This window comes from Neopelma chrysocephalum, unplaced genomic scaffold (assembly GCF_003984885.1).
Source record: "Neopelma chrysocephalum unplaced genomic scaffold, ASM398488v2 Primary Assembly neopelma1_63, whole genome shotgun sequence".
In the NCBI taxonomy this organism is placed as follows: domain Eukaryota; kingdom Metazoa; phylum Chordata; class Aves; order Passeriformes; family Pipridae; genus Neopelma; species Neopelma chrysocephalum.
In genome coordinates, this window is record NW_020897720.1 from 1551999 (window position 1) to 1576642 (window position 24644).

The 24644-nt window shown below is 40.7% G+C and overlaps 1 protein-coding gene across 2 annotated transcripts in view; it reads left to right on the forward strand.

The window, feature by feature from the left end:
- SLIT3 (slit guidance ligand 3) overlaps window positions 1-24644 on the forward strand; it is a 479718-nt gene that overhangs the window by 280871 nt on the left and 174203 nt on the right. For both annotated transcript variants that reach the window (XM_027682483.1, XM_027682484.1), the window contains 2 exons: window positions 8451-8522; window positions 13572-13735. In XM_027682483.1, coding sequence (XP_027538284.1) covers window positions 8451-8522; window positions 13572-13735 — 236 coding nt within the window. The remainder of the gene's footprint in view (window positions 1-8450; window positions 8523-13571; window positions 13736-24644) is intronic.

The window sequence follows — 24644 nt, forward strand, 5'->3', positions numbered from 1 at the left end:
GCTTGTATAGATACTACCATAAAACCTTTGATTGTGCAGGCTAGTATGATTTTTTTCTGGCCTCTTTTACCTATTTGCACTGATTCCTAGTCCAAATCTATTTAGCTACATAGTTTGCCCAACATTTTCATCGCTAAAATTCCTCCCTTTCCCTCTCCCCTGCTCTGAGCTTCAGCTCCTGAGCTCACCAGTCCCAGAGACTCTGACAAAGGCACAGCCAGATTCAAAGAAGAGTTAATGCAGCAATTACAGGACTTAGGTTAATATACCCAAAGTTATCACTGTGGGCAAATGTGATCATCCTGGTTCTTGACAGGTGACAAAACAGGCATTTTAAGCAAAGAATTTGTTATTATAATAGCTCAGTTTCCCCAAACTCTGATGGTTTTGAAAGTAATGTCACGCCTTCAAGGGGAAAAAAAATCTGCCATAAACATCTGGCCTTTATAATAGACTTAAATAGTTAAAATCTGACAGTTATATGCAAATTAAAATTAGCCACAGGATGGGAAGAACTGGGCAATTGTAGCAGTAAACACTGCTGACAGTTTTGTGCATAATTCCATGCTAAGCTTATTTATTTGATTTCTTCCATACATTTCTAAAAGGAACATTTTCTTTCCTCTGTGTCCTTGAGATAGTCATATTTCTGATGTCTGCTTCCCAAGTTAACAATGCTAGAGCCTCTCACCTTGCTGTGATGAGAACACTTGTGAACAGATTGTCAAAAGACTCATACTAGAACAGAAACCACAAATTGGCAACTAGTTATTTTTATTTCCGTGGATTTTGCTTGTCACCTGGAGACTATTTAGAACGTTATTTGCCTGGGCTAACATTGTGTTTAAAAATAGCGCTTAGACAGTGCCAGCTCATTTTAGAGTTGGGTACAAATATTGAGACAAAACCCCAGCTGTTATTGCTTTTGCTGCTAATTTGAGGTGTCAGATCAGAGCTCTGCTGCTGTATGTCAGTGAATAAGGCCCCTCGTGAGATCATTATGTTTTCTAACAGTCGAGAGTAACGGATTAATCAGTGCAGCATCAGTTGCTTTCATTATCTGCCCACATGGTAGTTGTGGGCTTTAACTTAAACAGTCTGTGGGGAGATCAAAGGCTCGAGTACAAGAGGCACTTGGGACTCCCCAGAACTCTGAAAAGATCCAGGTGAGTTTTGGACGTTGCCTAATGAGCAAAGCTTGGATGCCTTGAAAGTGGAGGGTGACTGTACTCAGTGCTGAGGGATACAGTGCCAAGGCCATTTTGCTTTTTCATCAGAGGCCATAAGAAGCAGTAAATATTTAATTCAATGCAAATTCCTCCTGACCTGTGTGAAAAATAGCTCTTTACAGCTATTGGAAATATAGCTCCTTTTTGCCCTGCAATCTGAAAGTTAATTACAAACATTAATTATGGCAGTGTATAAAATTCAAGTCTTGGTTTTATTACTAAATATAGATTTAGATTCCCTTTTTGGAATTGCTGCTGTTATTTATATTGGGTGGTATGTAAGGAGTGGAAGGGGTTTGAAGTTGTTGTCTACTGTCCTGCTCTGGGCCCATCAAATCTTACGCCATTCCTGAAAGGAATTCATTTAGTCTTTTATTACAGGTTTCACTTTCTGATCACTGTACAGCTCCTTTCTGTATTTTTCCTGTTTTTACTGTAAGAAATATTTCCCCTGTATCTAATGAAAATTCCCCATTCTGAAATTGAAACCTGTTACTGCTTTGCTTAACCCTTGTTTGAATACAAAAAACAGAGAATGTCTTTTCCCTTTGCCATGGCTTTTTATGTAGTTGAAGAGATGCTTAAAAGCAAATTACATGGATGTGCTAACACAGAGATCTAAGGTACTGCCACTGTTAATGTTAAATTTTGCTGCAGATGCAGTCACCCAAGTTTGTTTCATCTCTGGTATTTCAGACAGATCCTTAGATCCTCCTCTTTATGTGCATAAATACTGATGGTGATGTCTAATCTTGCATGGGCTCCACAGTTTCAGCCCACATCTACAACTGTGAAAAGATTCCTTCATGTATTTTTGTTTACCAACACTACACACACACAGCCTAAAGCTTTTGGGTTTTGGAGAAGTTGTGTTTCTGGCAGTGCCAGGGACAGACTAGTGTTGCCTTTCAAGCTCCACTGGCAACTTGGGGTGGACTGTTCAGCCTATTTTTGCATCAGTTCACCCACTTCTGAGCAGAAATAACATTACCAAGAAAACTATTTACATGAGAGGCTTAATTATGCTTGGAGATGCCTTGGTTAAGTCCGAATAAATTTCCTGTTCTCATTTACTGGATGTATGGTTGCACTGGGGACAGGAGCCTGGAAACCAGGCAGTTGTGGGAGAAGCAGTAATCGGGGAGTCTGACAGTAATTCACTCCTGGGAACGTTACAAGGCTGCAGACACACCGTTTGTGGCTCTCCATTGCATGCACACAGATAATAATCTTGCATTAGGCCCAATTACATGGTGTTATGGACACACAACACGGGGATTACACACCCAGCCACCGAGCACCCCGTGATAAAGCAGTGCTGTAATTGGAGGAGACAGAAGGAAATGTTAGTTGTTAGTGCTGCAGTGCCTGGCACTGCTGTGCCCCACCAGCCCTGTCCCTTTGCTTTGCTGCTCCATTTCAGTGTCTCACTTTCAAAGCACAGGTTTATCACAGTGCAAGATAACTCGGCACCTTCTCCTTTCCACAGAGTGTTGAGGGAGTTTTGAGCAGGAAAAAGGAACTGAACAGCTGAGGTTGAAGCCCACAGACAGTTGGAAACGTGCTGCCAAAGGAGGGCTGGTGTTTGCAGGATTCCTGCTATCAAATCCCGTGTATTAGAAGCCTGTAAAGAATCTACAGTGCCCAAGCATAAAAGGCATTCAAAACCAGAAATCTAGTATTTGAGCTGGTGCCTTTGCAGATCTTTCTCCCCATTTACCTATCAGTAAACGACTCTGAATATCTCCTTCTAACTGAGAATTTTGCAAATGCTGCAATGTCCCGTGGTCAGCCAAATGTGACACGAAAGCAGCCTGGTGTGGATCACCAACCTGAATGGCCAGCACAGCCATGTGTTAGGGCCTCCAGCAACCATGCTTGTTAAGGCTCAGGGAGAAGTGTGTTCTCAATTTGAATTAAATTTGAGTTAAGATTTCTCAATTTGATTAGCTGCTTTGCTAATCAGCTGCAGAAATGGAATGGGAAAGAAAATCAGTCTCTTACCGTCGAGCAACAAGGAATATCTTCAGCATCTGACAGGTCTCCCCTGCCCCTTCCATTGGAATCTCTTCAGACTGTAAACAAGAAGCATCACTGTGGGTATGGTGCTGTACTGATGCACAGCTAGTGATCTGTGTACATTATGAAAATGCCTTATAGTCACAAAAATGGACATCTGCATAGCAGTTTTTCCTTTTCTCAGTGAAAAACTAGGATACCAGAACTTTTTTTAAGATGGGATGTACCAGGTGGTTTTGTCATCAAACAGTGTTGTGTATTTAACAAAAAACCCAACACTCCTATAGATTTTCCCACTTGAAGTGTGACTGGGAAACAGTGAGACAGTCACTATTTTACAGAATAGTGAATATTTTAGGTAATTCTGTTACACTGTGTAACTTTTTCTGACATCCTTGCCAGAATATCCTTTTGGTTCATGTCTACTAAACTGGAATAGAGCATGTAGATATATTGTACTGAAAGTAGTATTTCACATGAAGAAGTTGACAGGCATTCTGGTGTTTATTGTATGCTCTTAATTACATTAATTGAAGTCCAAGTAATAGAAACAAAATCTCTGTGTACTCTGTGATTTACAGAATTGATGATGTTTGACTATTGACCTCTGAATTAGTCCAAGGGACATGAAAGGATGTTTAGAGTTCCTCAGTTTTTAAAATAAAATACTTTATTTTAAAAGTCAGTATTAAGTTTTTGAAGTAAAATACTTTAATATTAGTAGGGTTCAAAATTTATATATTTATACTTTTTTCCCCCAAATTCTCTTCTATAAAAGTTTTGTGATTTCTTCTAGCCTTAGGAGTATAATTTTTTTCTGACTCTCATCTAGTCCTGAACACTTGTATATACCAGAGGGTGGAGTAAGATGTGAAGAATAATGCATAAATATTATCTAAAAAACCACAGACATGACAGTCATTTCTACATGTTAATGATTTTACTGTCATTCCATTGAGTCTGTAATTAAGATCTCTTTGTCAGGGAAATACAGTGGTGTACATGAATTTGGAGCAAGCCAGAACAGAAGAAAAATGTGCACCAAAAGTTTGAGGAAGGAGATAAGTAACTGTTTTCAAATCATGACAGGATTGCAGACTGAGCATTCTTTCCTTTAGAGAAGTTTTGATTAGTAGGGGCTATAAATCAGCTTTATTCTTCAGGAGGAGGAAAGCAGCTCCACACGTGGCTCTAACCAGTTTGGACAACTGGCAGAGGAGTGAGTTAGGAGAGCAGCTCCTCTGGGGCTGTAAATTGGAGTCAGTGGGACTATGACAGCTCACGGTGGTGGAGGATGTACCATCTCAGAGATTGCTGATCTCACGTTATGCATCTTCCAAGTAGTCCTTGGAGGATCCTCAGCTCTGCTGCAGTCCTGCTCCTGCTGAGCTTGCAAGATCTGACAAGGATCACGGCCCAAGGTGGGAAGTTGGCTGGCATAAATAATATTGTCTATAACCTCAGTTTCCTGATTCAGCAGTTTGGATGTGAATAGTTTACAGGGAGAGGACTTCTAAATGAGAGGACAGTGCTTTTGCAAGGGACAAGGGTTCTGGAAGAGGTGGGAGGTATAAGGCTGGCGAGAACTCAGCAGAATATAATTTTCTGCACATGATGTTGGAGAAGTCAGAAGATTCTGGAAGTTTTCTACTTCTCCCAGCTTCCTGGCGTTTGTGAACCTGTTTCTGTGGATCTGGATCTTAGGAGGATCAAGATGAGGCTGGGGCCTTGGAGCAGCTGGCAGACGACTAGAGCACAATTCCCTTCATGTGCTAAAATGCTGCTGTATTGTGTGCTCACCCTTATCGGGACACAGCCCTTAAAAAATCCTTGCTGGGAAGGCACGATGGAAAGCTTTGCAGAATGTCTCTGGAGCACACCTCTCCTGAGCACGTTCCCATTCCAGAGCCAATGAGTTCCCACTGTGGGAGCTGCGTGCTCTGCAGGGGTAAATTCCTGCAGCTTCAGCTGGGCTGTAGTGCAGGCAGTTCACTGGCAATTAGTGCCCTTTGCAGTGTTTGGCCTCCTTTGTTCTGAAATAATTGCTGTTATCATAGATGTTTTATTGCCTTCATTATGGTTAACATTTAAATATCAATGAAATAGTATGCTACTAAGTCATCTGTGCAATAGCTGTCTGCTGGAGTTATCTCTGAAATTTGTGTTTAAAGAATATATTAATTCAGCACTGACTTAGGATTCTTAGAAGGAGGGTTATGTATTTGTTGATGAATTATGGGAAACCATTGCTTATTTAAAAATAAGCAAATATTTGAAACCTTTGCAAAACCTTAGCCACCCTCATTTGATGTCTTATGAGCAGAAATACCATGTGATTGGAATAATGCTCTGGCTGCTAAATAGAATTTTTTAAGAAATTTTAAAATACTTTTGAATCATCGAGTCAGGCAGTAAAGGGTGACCTTTTTGCATCCACAAGAAGAATTACACTGGGAGCCAGGGATGTGTTCTCTGCAGAAGGAAGCTCACTGTCACAGCCTATTCTGCCTGAATCCAACCCACGTCCCTTTGAAATCAATAGAAAATCTCTCTTGAATTCCTACAGCCTCCACTGACTCCTGTAGCACCATGTGTGACCTATTCAGACATCAGCCATGGATGTGATTTGATTTTTGTGAGCTGACTTTACATGTGGCTTTTATTTATCACTCTATACCTAAGTTCTTCCATCTGACTTCATAGCTTGTTTTAATGTAACAGGCAACTGAGGCAGAGGTTTGCCTCAGAATTATATTTTTATGTTTACAGGAAAAAGAAATATTGGTGCAATTACAAATTCCATTTGTGAGCCCTATTTGAACTTCCCAAAAAGTAAATAAATACCGATACAGACGGGTGGGTGTGCTGATGTAAATATTTATGCACTCTTTTAATGGGTTTGTTCACTTTCTGAAATTGTTGTACAGGCTTGTTTTGGCTCCCTGGCCACACAGGACTGTGGTTGCATCACTGGGTAAATAAGGCAGTTGAGCAGTAGCAATGGTATGACACAGAAGTTCATTTTGCAGTGTAAAATCTGCCAGTGGGATGTGTGTGTTGTCATCATGAGATGAGCAGGAATTCAGAGGCAAAGCTTCCAGCCCTGCAGATGTCCACTGGTGCTGTGTGTGTCACTGCCAGCACTGCAGCCACAGCACGGCAGAGAAGTGCAGGCTGGGCTGCACAGCTGCCAGGGACGTGGCTGAGGAATGTGAGAGCTTGCTTGCAGCTTTACTGCTCAAGTTGACGGTGTTTCCCTCTTCATCTTGTTCAGTACATTTATAACAGGCTGCGTTTGACTCCTTGCATGTTGAGGAACTGAATACACAAAGCCAGTGATTTGTACACCCAGTGGTCCCAATACTTATCTACGCATTTGTTGTCTGATTTCTGATAGCCTCAGTTTTCCAGAGGATCTGGAATGAATACTACATGTTATACTATAAGCCTTGTTATGCTAAGACCTCCAGCTCTTATCAGCCTGGTGTGTGAATGTGTGGGACTCGACTGACACAGATCTCTGGCAGCAGATCTCACATGCAGATCCCAGATTTTCAAGACTCTACTTCTACTGACATAACTCCCTGTGCTCACAGATTTGGAAAGGAAGGGGAATTTTGCTCTGTTGATGCAGTTTGCTGTCATGGGTATGTCAGCCCCCATGCTGGCTCCAGATTGCCAGTGTATCCATCTGGAATACCAGCTATGATCCTGCTAACAAAGTGGTTGAGTGCTTTCCTGCTGGGGTGCAGTGCAGCAGCAGCATAGGCACAGTGCTGTCAGCATCAGAGCTGCTCACACCCCTCTCCTGGGCTGCCTGTGCAGAGCTGTGTTACCCTGCAACCTCCTGGCTTTGCCAGTGTGCCCATGAGTCTTCCTGTGTACCCAAAAAACCAGTCTTAATAGGATATAATATAATTAGCTTGAATCTACTGATGTAGATGATGGCTCTGCCAAGGGATTTCTAGGCAGAATTGTAAAAATGTTTTTAAACTGGCAGATGACCAAGAGGGCTGGTTAACTTCTGTAATACTCTTCTAGAGCTTTTGATTAAATATCCTATGTAAATATATGGCATTGGAACAACTGAATAGTCCAGGGAAGGAGAACATGCCTTTAGGTTGCTTCAGCAGGTATTTTCTTCAGCACATACATAAACATACACTATGAACATGGTGACTTCTACCAAGGTGACCCTGTGGAGTGCTGTGCCCCTTGTAGAAAGCAGAGGTTGCTCCATGCCTTGGTGCTGTGAGCACCACACATTTCAAATAGACAGTGGCAGGACTGGCCACGCTGGGACATGGAGTCGCCACCAGATCCATCCATTCTCCCAACAAATCAGCCTGCAGCATTTCCAGCTTTGGTGCACTTGCAGCGTGGCAATTACACCCTGTTGGAGTGCTTTCCATTTCCTGTGCCATCTTGATAAACTTTATAGCTTCTAATTTGCTAGAGAGTCATTGATATAATTAGGAGCCCCGTAAATGGGAGCAGCACACTCAGCTGATGGCAATCGAGCCAGTTCATTTTCCATAAGAAGCTCTAAGGGGGTCCCTCCCAGCAGCTGAGATTATTTTCTCTTTAGGCTCAGCTTTGATAGAGCAGCAGCAATCCTTACATGCCTGGGTCATGACATGTTTTATTGCAGCCCCTTCCACTACCCATATATTTTTTCATAAGGAAACCGAGGAAAGGGAGCCCATCCGTCCTTTTGTTTCCAAAGAGCAATTTGAGCTGTCTGTCCATGTCAGCAGGCTGTGTTAACAAGGCTGTGAGAGCCAACAGCTCTTTTTTTGTGAGATGAGCCCTGTAAGTGCAAAGCTTTCACACTGCTGGGTCCTGGTCTGAAGTCCCTCCACTCAAGTTGCACCAGGTTTTCAAGCAAAGTGGCAGCTGAACCGACAAGGCTGAGTCTGTTCCAGTAGTCAATAAAAACTCATCTTCTGCACTCCTGGTTACTCCAATATGGTAAACACTAACTTTGAGGCATTCTCATGCTGCTGTTGGTTGTTTTCCCCCTAATATCATCTTTCATGGTGTGTCACAAATTGTCAGAGGTATTGGGGAGTGTGTCTTGCTGCTTTATTTATTACCAAGGATTTTATCAGTTTGTTTCTGTGAATAGTGTGTTGGTGAAGAAATGTAAATAATTGACCAATCTATTATTCTCTTTTCTCTCTTTTTTTTTTCTCCTGACAGTACCCTCAACAACAACAACATCACCCGCATTCCTGTTACCAGTTTCAATCACATGCCAAAGATCAGGACTCTGTGAGTAATATCTTCTAATATTATTATAATATAATGATGGTGTAAACCAACTCTTTGCCTGTTTGTTGTCTGTGATAATCTCATTTCAGTCTCTCAGGCTGCCTTGGAGGCCTGGGTGACTGCAGAGCTGGGTATCCCAGGCAGGGGTGTGAAGGTGCCTGGTGCCCTCAGGGCCCTGACAGGCACTGTATTGGATTTACCCAGAATTAAGATCCAGTTTTATCAAGAATTTGAATTTACCCAGAGATGAAACTGGCATTTTTTTTTTCCCCATGGGAAAATCCATGATGTGAAATGTTTTCCAAGCTGGAACATCATGAAGATCATAAAAACTGCTCAGATGGATCAAATTATTGAATTTGGTTAATATCCTGTGTTTCAGTCCTAGTTATTCTTTTCAAAATCAGAATACTAATTGATGAAACAAAGCATTTTTAAAGATCTTGAAAAAGTGTCTTTTCCAGATACTATCTGAAAGAAGATGTCACTAATTCCGATGCATTTTTTTATAAAAGCTTCTCTTACATCAAATCTATCTTTTTTTAGCTGGATGCCATTGCACTGGAAAAGCTTTGATCTTTAGGAGTCCAAAATACAAAGATGTGAAATTAGACTGACCATTTGTATAATTTAGCCATAGCCCACCAAAACCGTATTCTTTAAGTACCTTATTCCTTTAAATTGCTTTAGGCAAGACACAGCTTCAGAAAAAGTCATGTTTAAACAAAGCATCTGTTTTTCCTCCAAAATCTCAAATTCAACCAAGATGTATTTAGTTCTAAAGGCAAAGAAAGGCAAATAGTAGCTAGCCTGAAAATTTTCTGTGCCACTGAAAAAATGAAATGCTTCAAGGATGCTGCATATGCCTGTGTAAAATCATATTAAGTAAATTAACAGACCTGAAGAAAAATGGCTCTTGCTTATGTCAATCTGTGTCAGATAACCTCTGACTTAAATTTACATTCTTCATTAAATGATGGCATTATTAGATCTTAATGTATCTATTTAAATGGAAATATTTGTCTTTTAGAAGGGAATGGATGAAGAAGATAAAGGTGTAGAGTTAAGGTTCCTGGAGTTTTGCTTTTTCTTATTCGGTCACAGTGCTCCAGAAAATTTGCCTGACTTTTCCAGATTAGCCACCCTTGTCTGTTAGCACAGCTCGGTGCCTTCTGCCATTTTCCTTTTAGTTTAATTTCAGAGATGGCTTTGTCTATAGCTCCCTGGAGACTTACACTGACTAATCCCCCTCTGCTGTAATTAAGGGGGGAAAAAAAAAAGAAAAGAGAAAAAAAAAGGGAAGGAAGTCATAAATAGGATTTATAAAGGGAAGCTTTTATATTGAATTCTGAGAGCCACGTTTTATAGAACATGAATGCTGACCCACTCTAAAAGGATTTGCTGGAAATTTAATTTAGGGTCTATGGCTAAAAGGGCAATTTTAGCAAACTTGCATTTGTATTCCTTCACCTTATGTTCTTTAAAGGGAGTTTCATCAATATCAAGGGACATGTTTCAGTCTCCAAAGATTGCCAAATAACACACAGTACCCTTAGCAGATCAATATAGGAATTGAAAAGTCCTATATAAACAGCTGGACATATAGCAAAATGTTTTGGCTTTCAGTCTTCCATTCCATCTGTTTCAACAGAGGCAGAAAAGTCACCAAAATAGCAATTAATAGAAGATAAATACTGGAATCAAATAGCATTTCATAATTTTTTCTGCTGCTCCTACGTGTTAAAAATTCTTCCTCTACCCCAAGTCATCTTAGCACTTTTCACAATTAATGCTTTATCAATTATAGTTATTAATGAAACAAGCTTTCATCACTACATATTAGTTAATATTCTCTGAATATCTTCTGTTCAGGCTATTACCTGTTCAAATTAATACCCTTTTGATTTAACCAGGTTTTGTGTCCATGGGTAGCACTGCCCTAACCACTAACATATAGCTGAGCATATGTTAAACTGATCAGTTTTTGTTCACCTATGTAAAACATTTACATAAGGATATTTTTGGGGGGGAAATGTTAACGTTAATATTGTCTCTAGTTTCCTGAGCTTTAGCACACTTGATAGCCTGTTTCTCCTGCATTAATATACAACCTCAGTGAAGAGTCTGCAGGGAAGGAGAAAGCTGTCTGAGGTGTAACAGCTGAAATAAATTTACCATTTAATCTGTTGGCTGTTGATGCAAATTCAATCCAAATGGATATTGAATGATGCTGTTACAGTTTGATGACTCTTCTCCTCAAGAACGATCATCAGTCTGTAAACCTTCTCAAAGAGCTTCACACTTAGGTGTGCTTTTTCTTTTCCTTGTAGGAAATCCCTGGTCTGAAAGTACTTAAGTAGGGACAAGCCCTTTATCCCATCAGCTGAGGCCCAGTGCACTGTGGATATTTTCCCTGTGTGTCTCTTTTACACTCTAGTGAGATCCATTAGCAGGACATTTGAGGCTGCTTCTGCAGCAGCTACATCTGCTGTGATGGTTCTGTGGATAAATAGCTTTTTCTTCATGGCTCTCAAAACAATCTGCTCATTTTAGAACACAGAAGGAAAAATAAAAGGTATATTCACCTTCAACATGACCTCTGAGGGGAAAGAATGAAAAGAAATGAGAGAAGTGCCAAGAAATTTTGAAGCACCTGAAGAACTCTTTACTAAAATCAGCTCTTCTGTGCTAACCTTTTTTACTTAACTGTCTTTTCTGCTGTTAAGTTTCATTGATCTCTTAGCCTTGATTGGAAGTGACAGGAATTAGTTTTTATTGATCTGCTTTCCTTTGCTTGAAACAGCTTTATTTATGGTAAAGCATGTCCCCTGTATCTATTTGCTTAATGGTAAGTGTGCTGTTGTCTCTGCATGTGTGAGTGACTGCTGAGACAGGTAATTGCATAATTTCTTTTAATTTTTTTATTTGAGGGTAAACTGAAAATGTGCAAAATCACTTCAGTGCCTTTCATGTTCACAGGGAATTGGTGTATAATGCTTTTGAAGTACTGTGAGGAGTCTTTTTGTGGCTGTATTCATTAATATAATTATCAAAAATATATTCTAATGGGCTGCTTTGTAAAGACTGATAGGCTCTCTAAGTGGTCTCTTCTCAAAGAAAATCGTATCCGTGTAAAAAAAACTTGAGCAATTAAAAGAAGGGCTCTGCTGACGCAAAGCAGTGGTGGTTTGCTCTACTGAAACAGGAAACCCCAGGGCCCAGCTTTATCAATTTAGTGAGGGGGAAAAAAGCAACTCACAGAATTGGAAAACTGCCCCTTTTTGTGAAATTTATTCCTCCTGCCTGCCTTACATTCCTGTGCAGGGGATGCAGGGAATGGCATGGGATGAGCTCAGTTCCAGTTCCTGAAGGAAGATGATCCTGAGTATCACTGTTGACTGCTGTAGGAAGGATGAGACCTTGAGGATTTAAATGAAATGCTGACTCTCTTAAGTTAGAACAGTCTTACTAAGGGTTATTTCTGCCTAAATGATATTTATTTATTTATTTATTCTTTCCTTCAACAAAAAGGCAGGTTAATGGTTCATAATAACAAAACATTTTACTAGAAATCTAACTTACTGCAGCTTCACTTAAATAGCTTCACGAGCCCTAAACTCAAGGTCTTGTAGCCATCCTTCTAGAACAATTACATGTTACAGTGCTCCCAGGAGAGCAGTGCCTTCCATCTCTGCAGGAGAAACTCTCAGTTCCAGATTTGTGGGGTATTTTTTACCATGGCTGCCCACCCCAGACATACAAATCTGGGGACTGTCAGCCCGGGCGCCACTGCTGAGCTGTGCTGCTGCTGTGCTGTACAAACAGCTCCCAGGCAGACAGTTAATTTATTTGGAGGATGGACAAGGCTAAATCCGGTGCACACCAATTCTGTGCCTGCAATGTTAGTGAATAATGCTTTGTCTAACCATTTCTGACAGGATTTTCAATCTGGTTTATCATTTCATTTGGGGTAACACTGCAAATCTATGACTCATTACGGGAATGAAATAATTAGTGTCCTGGGCTTTTGTTTTGACCTTAAGTTTGGTAGCTATTAAAATTGCCAGATTTGCTCCCTGAACACATCATGGTTTTGCAGACTTGTCCCCAAAGTGTGATAATTCTTGTGCAAATCCCTGGTGCCAGGCATGGAGCAGGCTGGACAGGGAGCTGCATGGATAGATCCTACATGAGTTAAAAATTCCTGTCTAGGTCCTGCATATTTGCAGTAAAAAGAGCATTGATGAATTTGTACAGGCAACACAGCAACATAAAGGGTGTCAGTAGACTCTGCTGTGGAGGTGTTCTCTCTTCCCTCTTTTCCCATCTCCTCAAAGGAGGGAGAAGAGGGAAGAATTGCCCATCATCCTGTTTTTCAGCCTAGTCCTCATGTTTAGACGAGCCACTCTTTGAATTGACTCAGAGATATCGCATTCATGCAATTCTTTGTGATATAAAATCACAGGCAAAGTGATTACTTGTCACAATCTCTAATTCTACATGTTCTCGTCTCTGGAATTGCCAGCTGTAGATGGGTCATTATTGAACTTCATTTTTCCAAGACATTATAAATAATAGTACTAATTTATATGTGGCCTTTGTGTCACAAAATCACATAATATGCCAAGCTGGAAGGGACCCACAAGGATCATCCAGTCCAGCTCCTGGCCCTGCACTGGACCATCCCCAAGAGTCACCCCATGTACCTTTAGAGTATCATCCAAACACTCCTTGAGCTCTGGCAGCCTTGGTGCTGTGCCCACTGCTGCCCTGGGGAGCCTGTTCAGTGCCCAACCACCCTCTGGGGGAAGAACCTTTTTCTAATATCCAACCTAAACCTCCCCTGGCACAACTTCAGGCCATTCCCTGGGGTGTGTTACATGGCAGCGTGGACAGTCAAGCCCTGACTTAGCCGCAGGCAAGAACCTACAGCGATCCTACTGAAGCTGCAGTGTAGAGCCTGGCAGACTTGTACTTGATTGCTCTATTTGTGGCTTATGTTTTAAAAAAACCCCTACCAATAACTGCAGGTTTTTGTGTCTTTTGCAGGCGGCTCCACTCCAATTTCCTGCACTGTGACTGTCACCTGGCTTGGCTGTCGGACTGGCTGCGGCAGCGCCGCACCATCGGCCAGTTCACCTTCTGCCTGGCCCCCGTCAGCCTCAGGGGCTTCCTGGTGGCAGAGGTGCAGAAGAAGGACTTTGTCTGCTCTGGTAATGACACTAATTACTCGTTTCTCTGTCAGCTGATGGGTTTATATTGCTGTTTGCATAAAAAACAGCGAGTGGAAAACGACCGTGTTGTGTTCGAGTGCCATCCTGTAGCAATCCTGGTTTTATCACTGCTGAAATGTATGGGAGCAGATCAATTTGTTATTTTTTTTTTCAACTTTATAAGAATTATTGGATTCCAGTTAACATTTCACTTCTCACATTATGTTTTTTTCTACTTTAACGTTGCCAATGATATCAACATAAGAAATCAATTAAGTGTGGATAATCTGGTGTTTCTCAAGGGAAGAGCCTTGCAGCTGACTGGAATAAGAAAGAAAGGAAATAGAAAATGCAAATCTGAGTGTGTTGACAAATGATTGGACAATAGAACATGAGGAGCAGATTTTATCCCAGAGACTGAAACAGGACTCTTAGGGAGCCAATGCACTTTGCTGTCCTGCAAGTTTCCACACTGATAAATGAGGCAGATGATACATGGCAACTCACAAACCATGTGTCTGTGTGTTGGGCCTATTCATCAAATCTCTAGAACTGCACTTGGCTCTTGAGTGATACAAATAGATTTTCCTAAAATAAGAAGAAAAACAAAGAAAGAGAAAAGTAGAAAAACTGGAGAAAAGAAACGTCTGAATTGGGTTGATAGGAAAGAACTGGTGGAGGAGAGCTATGGCAGTGGGTGTGCTGTGAAAAAAGATACCAGACATAAGTTTGGAGGTAATTTTGTAGGCCCAATGGAACACAGGGAGCTTGTCATGAAGCTGATATGAATCCTAACCCTGATAGACTGAATCTTGTGCCGTTGGGTTCTTTCTCTCTCACAGCCTGTGAGCCCTAAAGCTCCATCCAATTGGTACGTGGGTTGGCTGATGGAAATACAGAAGAATTGCTTGTGCTAGAAATGTTTGTAGGAATGCCTTTTTTCTGTAGTTGCATTTACATGTGACAAAGAAAGAGAAAAAGGGTTTTACTTGGAGAAGACCCTGCTTAACTACAGTAAATTCATGCCCAGGTATGCAGAACTGTTATGGGCACATGGAAAATGAAGTTGCACATGAGTGATCTTTGAGACATGATATTCAAGAGTGCTGAGCAGCTTCTATGCAGTTGTGGAGATGATGCCCAGAATATCTGATAAGTTACATCAAAAGTTTAAAATAAGTTTAAAATAAGTTTAGAAATGTTAACAGTCTTGGGAGAGGAAGGATAAAAGAAATGGATAAATGAATTAAGCTATTAGCAGAAGCTAATTTTACCAAAGAGGTAACCACAGCTTTTTTTTTTTCCTTAAGAAATGAAGTTTTAGATGGGGCATGGGTTCAGCTATTTGGATTTATGACATGGTGAATGAGGGAAAATGAGTTGTTTAAATCAGGAGAAGAGATAATAATTGCTGAATGAGAAATGTAACATGAACAGAACCCATTTAAATGGGGTTTTCTGTGCAGACTGTGACTTCCAAAAGAGACAAGGGTTTTAACAGTTGCCTATTGGATCAAAAGCATATAAGGGTACTCTCAAGATTTGTCTGCTTTTAAAAATATATAAAATAATGAAAATTCAAGGAAAGAAGTTTTCAGTGAGACAGTACATCAACTGTATCCGTGTAACTCTCATTTGGGAAATTAAATGAAATGTACTGAAAAAGAAATTCATTTGAAGATCTCATTTTAGTGGAGGCTTCAGCTGAGAACTCAGCTTAGTACATGCTAGTTCAACAAAACCTACATGGACAGCTAGTTTAAAGAGGATATAAATCTTCCCTTCTCCTTATTACAGTTCTTATTCCTAATTTTACAGCATAATTTGTTAATGTTTGACTATGAAGTCAAACTAGGACAGATGGTGAATAGTGAACTGAACTTGTCCTTCTGCAAAGGAATTTTATAGAAGTTAAGCTTGTATGAATCACTGTAACTAGCCTGGAGCTGGCAGTGAGAGCCACCTTGAAGAGTTGAAATACAAAGTAGTGAACAGTAGCTCTGTTTAAGTACAGGCTCAGAATCTTAAGCACTTGTGTTTTTATGGCAGTGGGAATATCATCACAGGAAAAGGAAACTCAGCTTTTCCTTCACTGTGAAATGGGCTTCATCAGAGCATTCCAGTTCAAACCCTGTGCTTCTGGATGCTTCAAAGGAGCAAGAATAGAATCATGATTTGGGGAAAGAAGATAAACAACATTGCAAAACTGACTTCTCTTTATTCTTTGAGCCCTGTGCAAAAATAGTGGTGTTTTATAATTTTATGGGAAATACTTTTTTGGAAGCAGGTTTTGAATGCTACATACCAAGCTGGAAAAGAAAAACTGAAACAATGGCAGAGAAGTGCCATAACTGGAACCCAAATTGCTCGATTCCCTCTAGACATGTCCTGTACTGTGATGTTTATAAGCATTAGCAGCAAAGCCTCTCAAGATAGTGTTGCTGAAGCCAGAGTTACGTGCAGATATATCTGGGTGAACTGAGTCATACCTGTGTAACCTGGGAGTCAGTCTTTCAAAAATGTTACTCAGCTTATGCACATGAATTATAAAAATGCTGTTTCCAATGGCCCTTGTGGACCAAGTGTGAGCAGCAGAGGAGCTATTCCAGGTTTCACTTGCTTGTGCCCATGAGCATTTGGCTCAGAGCTGGAGGTGAAGGTGCAGGATTCAATAGTGCACAGTTGCCTGGAGATGGGTTTGCAAATATGTGTGATTGGATTTGTGTTACTGAGGAGAAGGGGAGAAGTCATGGATGGACCTGAGTGGGGCTGGGACTCGACAGCCCCTTACCATTGGAGGAGAGGTGAGTGCTGCTGCCAGTCCTGTCACCCACCAGGGCCTTCTGGCTGGCTTCTGCAGCAAGCTGTCCCCTCCTTGTTGGAGAGTCTCTCTTCCAGAGCCACCCCTGACAGAGCAGCCTTCCTGGGCCTTTGCCTTTAAGGCCATCTGTTCCCAGGGAAAACTCCAAACACACTCTTCCTCCTGCACAGTTGGTTATTGAGCTCTGGGATGCATTTGGTGAGACAGTCTCCTACAAGGTACTATGTGTAAGAGGGGAAATTGTGTGGCACCAGAGGATGAGCCCCTTGTTGATGTGCTGCACATAGGTAACATGCTGTATTTCACATAGATAAAGAAGTGTATTTTGCATAGGTAGCAGGCTGTATTTCACATAGATAGCATGATATATCTCACATAGGTAGCATGATGTATTTCTTCTCTCTCCACCATATCTTTACCATTCACTGCCACACTGATGTGACAGGAGAAGACAGTACACTAAGACTTAGCATGAGTTGAAATACTACCTGTACTCTGATCTTTGGGACTTGTTTATTTTTATGTTTCATTAGCTAGCAGAGAAGCATCTGGGGGTTCTGGCTTATGCTCAGTACCTCTTAGAGCCTTCCAGTCTTTGCCTGGATCAAACCCAGCTTCCTTCCCATGCTCAGATGCTTCACTGTTCAACTGGCCTTTCCTTCTCTCTCTCTCTCAAACACACTTTCTCCCTCTGCCTATTTGTCTGTCTCTTGTCCTCCCCTGACCTCCTCATGATAGTAATTTTATTTCATTTTGCTCTCATGTAAGTTTTATTATAGCTCTTTGATTTTTCTTCTCCCTGCTCTTTACTTATTGAAGTTGAAATTAATCTGCATATTGATCAGTTATGTCAAGTCATAATGTGTTTTCTCACCTGCATCAGCGTGGCTGTAAAGCTTTGCCAGCTGAAGCAGTGGGTTTGTGAAGTGTTGCAGTTGTGCCACCAGCAGCACCTTGGTCTTTTTAGGGCTTTGTGCAGGAGCCACTGAGTGACCCCATTTAGATTTTTTATATCATTCTGGTTTTCCTAAATATATACATGGGGAAAAAAAGATACGTCTGAACGGCCTGTCTAACAATAAAGCAGCTGCATTTAGGAGCACTGTACCTCATACTGGGACTGTGGCACACTTCACCTGCTGTCCAGGTTTGTTATAATTTTGGCCAGTAATTTGATGTATTTTACAGTGGACAGTGTTTGAAATGGAGTATGAACATTAACTGAGATTTCTTAGAGTAGACCAGAGATAAATTTTTCTAAGAGTTGATGAAATTTATAAGTGTAAAATATGTGATTTTTAAGTACTTTTCTAAGATAGTTTTTTTTTTTTTTAATAATGAAAGAAGCGTTCTAGAGAAGGAAGGTAGATCGATACAACATTCCCTTTTTTTATTAGAAACCATTTTCTCTGATCTTTGATCCTTAATTACCATTCAGAGGGTCTCCAAGAACCTGAAAGAAGTCAAGATGCATAATTTGGATTAAATAAGTTAGAATTCAGTCTGAAATTTACTCAAGAGAGAAAGTATTACCACAGACAAGTGTCCTGTGATTTCTGGCTATATAAACTGATACTGATTTTAAGAAAACAGTGGATTGACCCAAATCTCAGTTGAAGATCTAGAGTTTCTGATTCATGTAGTGAGACTGCAGCTGAGGTATAATAAAGAGAAAAATATGTTAGCTTCCTGCTGCTTCATGCAGACTGGGAGCCCTAATGAGGCAGCAGATTTATTTGTTTAGGTGGGGTCAAATGACCTTAAAACAAAGCTGTTACTCTGTGGCCCGGACCAAGGAGCTCAGGAGATTGTCTTGCTCCATTTTTTAACTAATAATTTCATAACATATTGTTGAGGAGACAACCAACAATGAGTAACTAATAAAACAGCACTCTTCAAGCTTAGTGTCTTAATGAGAGCATTCAGGAGATGGCAAAGGAAAAGTGCGTGGGGAGAGGAACTCCCCCCCATCTGCTGCTGTTTAAAACACTGTGCAAGGGTGTGTCTGTGGGCTGGGGAGGTGCTGCCAGCAGGGAGGATTGGTGCTCCCTGCAAACTAAAGAGGGGGAAGGACTGTTTGCTGACGCTGCAGGGCAGTGGCTCCTGAGGGAGCCTGAGGGTTTCTCTCCATGTTGTCCATCCCAGCTCATGCAGAGAAGGGCTGCCCATGGCTCTTGGTTCTGATGGTCACAGGAACTGGATGAGCAAACTGGGAGGAGGAGAAGGAGGACTTTTCCTCTGTGTGTGCCAATGGTCTCTTCCTGCCATGTGGGACATCCTCACTGTGTACAGCTGTTTTATTGCTTTTAGAAGTGAGTTTGACCATTTCATCCAGCTCTGACCTTTCTCCACAAGAGTCACCTGTGGGTCATGTCAGACACAGCATATTTTTCTTCCTCCCTGTAAAGTCGGTTCTTGCTTTTTCTGGCCATTCAGAGACCCCATAGGTGCTCTTAAAATGAATGGAGCCCAGGCAGGACTTACAGTGTAAGACTTTTAAAGCCTTTCGGTAAAAATTGTGGTTTAAATTTGATCTTGGGAAATTTCTATGGAATGCTGATAGAATTTTTACCTCCTCTTACAATGTGCTACCACAAACTAACATTAATGACCAGTCTAAAGAAATTTTTCAATACTGTGCAGTTGTTAGTTGCTCCTCAAATGAAATCCTGTAGGAGATTTGGAGAGATACTAATCACTATTTATCAGTTTGTTTTTCTGTTTCCATTAAGTTTCTAATAACAAATTTTAGTTTACTCTAGCACTAGCAGTTATGTTCTTTTAGACTGTATGAATTTACTTCTTGACTTGCTTAGTATGTAAGATGCCACATATGGTGCATTTTCATTTGGGGGACAATCTTGCAATTCTGAGGTATAAATACGTATTTATTAAGGCACTTAATACTTCTTTGAGGACTAAAGCTGAAAATTGGCTTTTAATTACAGTAAATTTAGTTTTGAAAATGATGTCTTACCTTTCAGTATAATTAGCTTTTTTTTTCCTGGGAACCCTCTGTTCCCCAGAGCAATGTGTATAGTGCCTTAATGCTTATTTAATGATGGCAGGTTGGGGTATAATTATTCTGCCATTGAGCTTTTGAACTGTTGCTGTAAAAATAATAACATGATTAGCTTTTATGTTAATGTCCAATGCTTGTTTTATTACAAGTGGTGTTGGCAGTATTTTGGTACAGAAAAAGCTTCATGGCAGTACCACAACTGTGCTCAGAGCCAATTCACAGAGAGCAGGGATGTTAAATACACAGGAACAGGGTTGACTTTGAGTTTGTGGACAAACCTTTGTATGAAATCTGTAGAGTTTTTTCTTTTCAATACATGTATGTGATTGGCAACTCATTTATGGACACACAATTAATGAGAGTAATTAAACCAGGCATAGGGCTGCTTTGTGGACAGTGAAATTAGTGATGTTATGTAGTTGCATTACACCTGTGGGGGGTTGTCAGTGGCCCACCATCAGCCACCCTGCTGCTTACACTTCCCCTCCTCACTCTTCTCCTCCTGGGGTGAAACCAGGATCTGCTCGAGCACCTCCTTCCTGTCCTTACTCTCTGAGTTTGCTGCTTGCAGGACTGTCTCTTGCGCTTTTTTTCCTCACTCCCTACTACCTGACACCATTTTGCCCTTTCTCAGGTGCACCACCACCTTCACGGGCAGGCTGAGCTGTGGAGCTGAAAGGAAGTGTCTGGAACTGCCCCAGCCTCTCCTCACAGCAACTTCCGTGGTAGCTCTGGGCACCACCAACACCCTGTACCTAAACTCAAGGGATCTCCTGGTCCATTGAATTAACTCCTAGTAATGGCAGGCAAACATGTTCAGGTCAAGAGATCCGTAAGAATTTTATTCAATAATTTCCAGACACCATAAAGAGCTCGAATGTACAGGGGGCCTCTTGCAAAAGACCGAAGGCAGTGACTCCAGTTTGTCTCAGGAGAAAGGCAGGAAAGGTCACCGTTACCCCTCCTTCCTTAGTGTGTTCCAAATGTCAAAGAATTTGGTCCATGGAATCCCCAGGTGGCCCTGGGAAGGGGATGATGCTTCACTTTTCAGTCTTTGCCCACTCTGCTGGAAAAAAAGTGTTGCCTCACTCCAGATCTGGCCATGGGGGAAGCTCATGACCAGACTGGATCCCTTGGATGTCATTATCAGGAGAATAGTTACATTATGCCAGCCATCCCTGAATAGCTGTGTCAAGCTGTAATGCTTCTGGCTGGAGTGAATCCCATCTTCCTCCTCCTCCTGAAGAGCCCAGCTGTAGTGCCAAGGCAGGGAAAGCCCCGCTTTAGCTGTGGCAGGATCAAACAAAATCACGTGGTATTTAAAACTCCTTTTCAAGTAGCAGCAAAAGAAGCCCAAGGACTCGAAGCATAGTCTTAAACTTTTCCTGTTTCTTCCAGAACTTCATCAAATTTCCTTGTGAAACAGTTCAGGATGGATCACCTGTTTAGAACTGTACTCCCATCATAGGCTTACCATTGATCATGACCATTATCTATCTTTTAACCTCGTACAGGTGGTATCCTTCCACTTAAATAATTTATCTTCCTCTTCATTTTTATGCTTGAATATATTTATAAGTTCTCTGCATTATTTCTGGACCTATTTTTAAGTGTCAGTTCATGTGCACCTTTGGGACTGCTGATACAAGTCGTGGAATTGGCATTAATGTGATGAGTGTGCATGGGCAAAAGCACTACATCTTTTAAGGCTTTCTAGTAGCATTATTTTAGTCTTTGACCTGCTTTGGAAGAGCAAACAATATGCAAACCCACAGAACTCTTTTAGGAGAACATGCCTGTGTTGACAGGGCTGGAGAAAGACCTTGAAAAAAAGGCTCGGAGTGGGCACAGGGCATAGGAAATATTCTGCCTTTTCAATCCTTCCTGTGGAAGGCTTAGGTGGAATAAATTTCCCTGAGAGAAAAACACCTTTGTCATAGTTTTGCACAGACTTCAGTTGTCTCACAGATTATGTTTTATTAATCCTTCAGAAGACCAAATCTAGCCTGTTCAACCTCAGTGGTTACAGGTGAGCCTCTTTCTTTGTTCTACTTCTTTTCCATTTTGCTTAGAAGTATTCTATATAATTTTGGTGCTGTTATTTTTAATGAAATAATTGGAATACTAGTGCTTTTAGGATAAGATTGTGTGAAGTAAGGTCTGACTTTCAATGGTGTTGCTTTACTGATAGAGTTTGAAACATGCTAAGTAGGATTTTGTGGAATAAAGTAGTCTTCATCCATTAAGCCAGACCTTCCTTTCACTGCAATTGGATATTTCTGGTTTTACTCCTCGATATTTATTTGTAAACTGATTAGTGTTGACTTTTGCCCACAGAACACTTGTGCTCATGTGCCAGGAATTTTTAACAGATACATTTACTGTTTGGGAACGTTCAGCAAAGCAGTGAAGTGGAATCAAATAATGAATATTCATAACTAGAAAATTTTTGCATACCACAAACTTGATGGTATTAACATCCTCAATTGGGGGCTCAAGTTACTAATCATAAATCTTAAAGCTGTGCTCAGTGAATAACTGTTGAACAACCATAGATGGAAATATTTGCATAAAGCATTTGCTGCCCATTTATTGTAGAATAAACACATTTGTGCAAAGTTTGTCCATTAGAGGAATATTTGCCATCCACAAGGAATGTTGGCTTTGCAGAAGGTCAGCTGTGATTCCCTTGCCCGTCCCTCTCTGCAGGACTGTGTGTTCTCAAATGTACTTTTATGCTGGGATGCAGACACCAGTCAGGAGCAATACATGTTTTAGGTGGCTCTTTGAGTGTGTATCACTGGGAATTTAGTGCACACTGTAGCTCATGCAATAATAATTGATTTCAGAGGTCCCAGCATTGTCAGAAGTTCCCATGGGTTATTTAATTAAACCCCAAAAGGTCAGACTATATCCATGGATCTGCAATACTCATAGTGTTTTGTTTATTGATCAATAATTTCATGTCTGGTATACTTAAAATTATGTAAACTCACCACAGATTTTTAACCTGTAAGCCCTGTCAGATTTATCTTAATATCCATTAATATTCTTTACAGTTAGCTATGTTTTGCTGGTGGAAAAGAGCTGCTGCAAAGGCAGCTGGATAGGTGAGGAGGTAATAAAACACACTACTTAGTGTGCTGTAATTGGGTGTCAGTGAAAATGAGATTATTTAGTTTATTTAGTAATTGCAAAATTTATTTCAGATGCCTGTGACATTTAAACTGTCCATTTATACACCATAACCATTCTATTCTGATAATTGTAATATCAGTCTGTTTGCTGCATTTAAAAGGCTAGAAGCTAATTAGAAGCTTATTTGGAAAAAAAGCATTTAATTTCTCTGTAAACTGCTGGATCCTAAGTCTCTCCTCTTTTCTCTCTCCTCCTGACCCATAGTCTGAGACTAAAATCAAGTGGTGCCAGATATTAACTATCATAATCATTGACCTTGTCATTCCATTACATCAGGCACAAAAAGCATAGTAGTTTTTGTTAAATCACGTTCCTGCTTTAGCTTCCACATGTTGTTAGTGTTTTTCTTACAGCAAAATGTATAATTGAGTTGATGATTTTTATCTCTTGGAGAAAAATGTAATTAACGTGGTGAACGAGGGCTGCTGTGTAACAGAAAAGATCTGAGATGGCAAGATGATAGATCATAAGAACAACTTCAGAATGGAGATAGATAATATAAATACAACTGGCTTGTCTATGGCCATTTCCTTTTGCTGCATCCACGCCATGAGGAGTTTACTGCACTTGTGGAGGACACAAAGAATTCCTGGAATAATTCTGCCTTTCCTGTGTCTTTCCTTTTGGAGAAGTATTGGCAGCAAAAGGAAAATTTTTTTTTAGATTTCACATACCTTTCTTTAGAGTTTGTGTTGCCTTGGGGCCCTTGATGTGTCTGTATGCTCATACTCTGCATATCTGTGAAAATCATACCCAAATTTTAATAACTTTATATTCCATAGACTACATAGACTTGTTTTCTTGACCAGTCCTTTCTTTACCAGCTCCCCACAACTATACAAACTTTAAACTGATTAATCTCTCTTGGATTTTTTTGTACTTTAATTCTATAGATCTGATAACAATAGATCCTCATTTAAGTGGAGCTGTTAAATCCAAATCAGATGTGCTAAATACCTGTTGAGTGTGTGTAATACAGTATTTTGCTCTTTGCCAAGGAGAAACAAGAGAAAGCATTTAATAATAACTTATGCACAAAGTCATTTTATCATTAAGGTTTTCAGAAATCTACAGTCTAGATCTACTTTTGCTCATGAAGAAGAAAGAATTTCACCTGCTCTAAAGGGCTGTGCTTGGAGTGCTTAGGGATGTGGTTTAGTACTGGAACTGCAGTGCTGAGTTAATGATCTTAGAAGGCTTTTCCAGCCTTAGTAATTTTATGATTCTACTCTTGCTGCCTGTTTTTTCTGCCAGACAGACGTGTGTTTCTATCCCTTCCCTTTCTTTTCAAACTGCTTTATATAATCCCCTCCTTTCATGCCATTCCTCCAGTGCAGGTCACCCTGCAACACTGCATCACAGAAACTGGGGAGGTGCTGAGCCGAGTCCCACTGACTCTTCTAGCATTGATTTAGATGCAGTAGAGTCAGAAAAGACTCTTTGAACTCCAGCTGGCAATCCATCAGGTGTTTTGATGTTGTGCCCTAACAAAAAGGGAGGGTATTACTGCTCCTCTAACCCACAGTGATATGTTGTAGTGTTATAACTGTGCAAAATGCATTTTCCCCCTGCTACAAAGCCACTTCAGAAAGCACATCAGATGTATGGTGATAAAGGATGTGGGGAAGATTTGACCCTGCTGTCAACTTCTTGCCTCCCAAAGAGCAAGGATTGCTCTGAAGTATTTCTTTCCAGTTTGATACTTTCTTCCTATCCCTAAAAGCTTTCAGTAGCTTGTTTGCACTTCACTCCTCCTTCGTTTAGTTTTGCCCATGGCACCACAAGCTAGGCAGGCAAAGAGAAAATGTAAAATATTAGCAGTCAGGTTCTAAGAGCAAACCTCTTGTTCTTAAACTTAATAGAGAGCA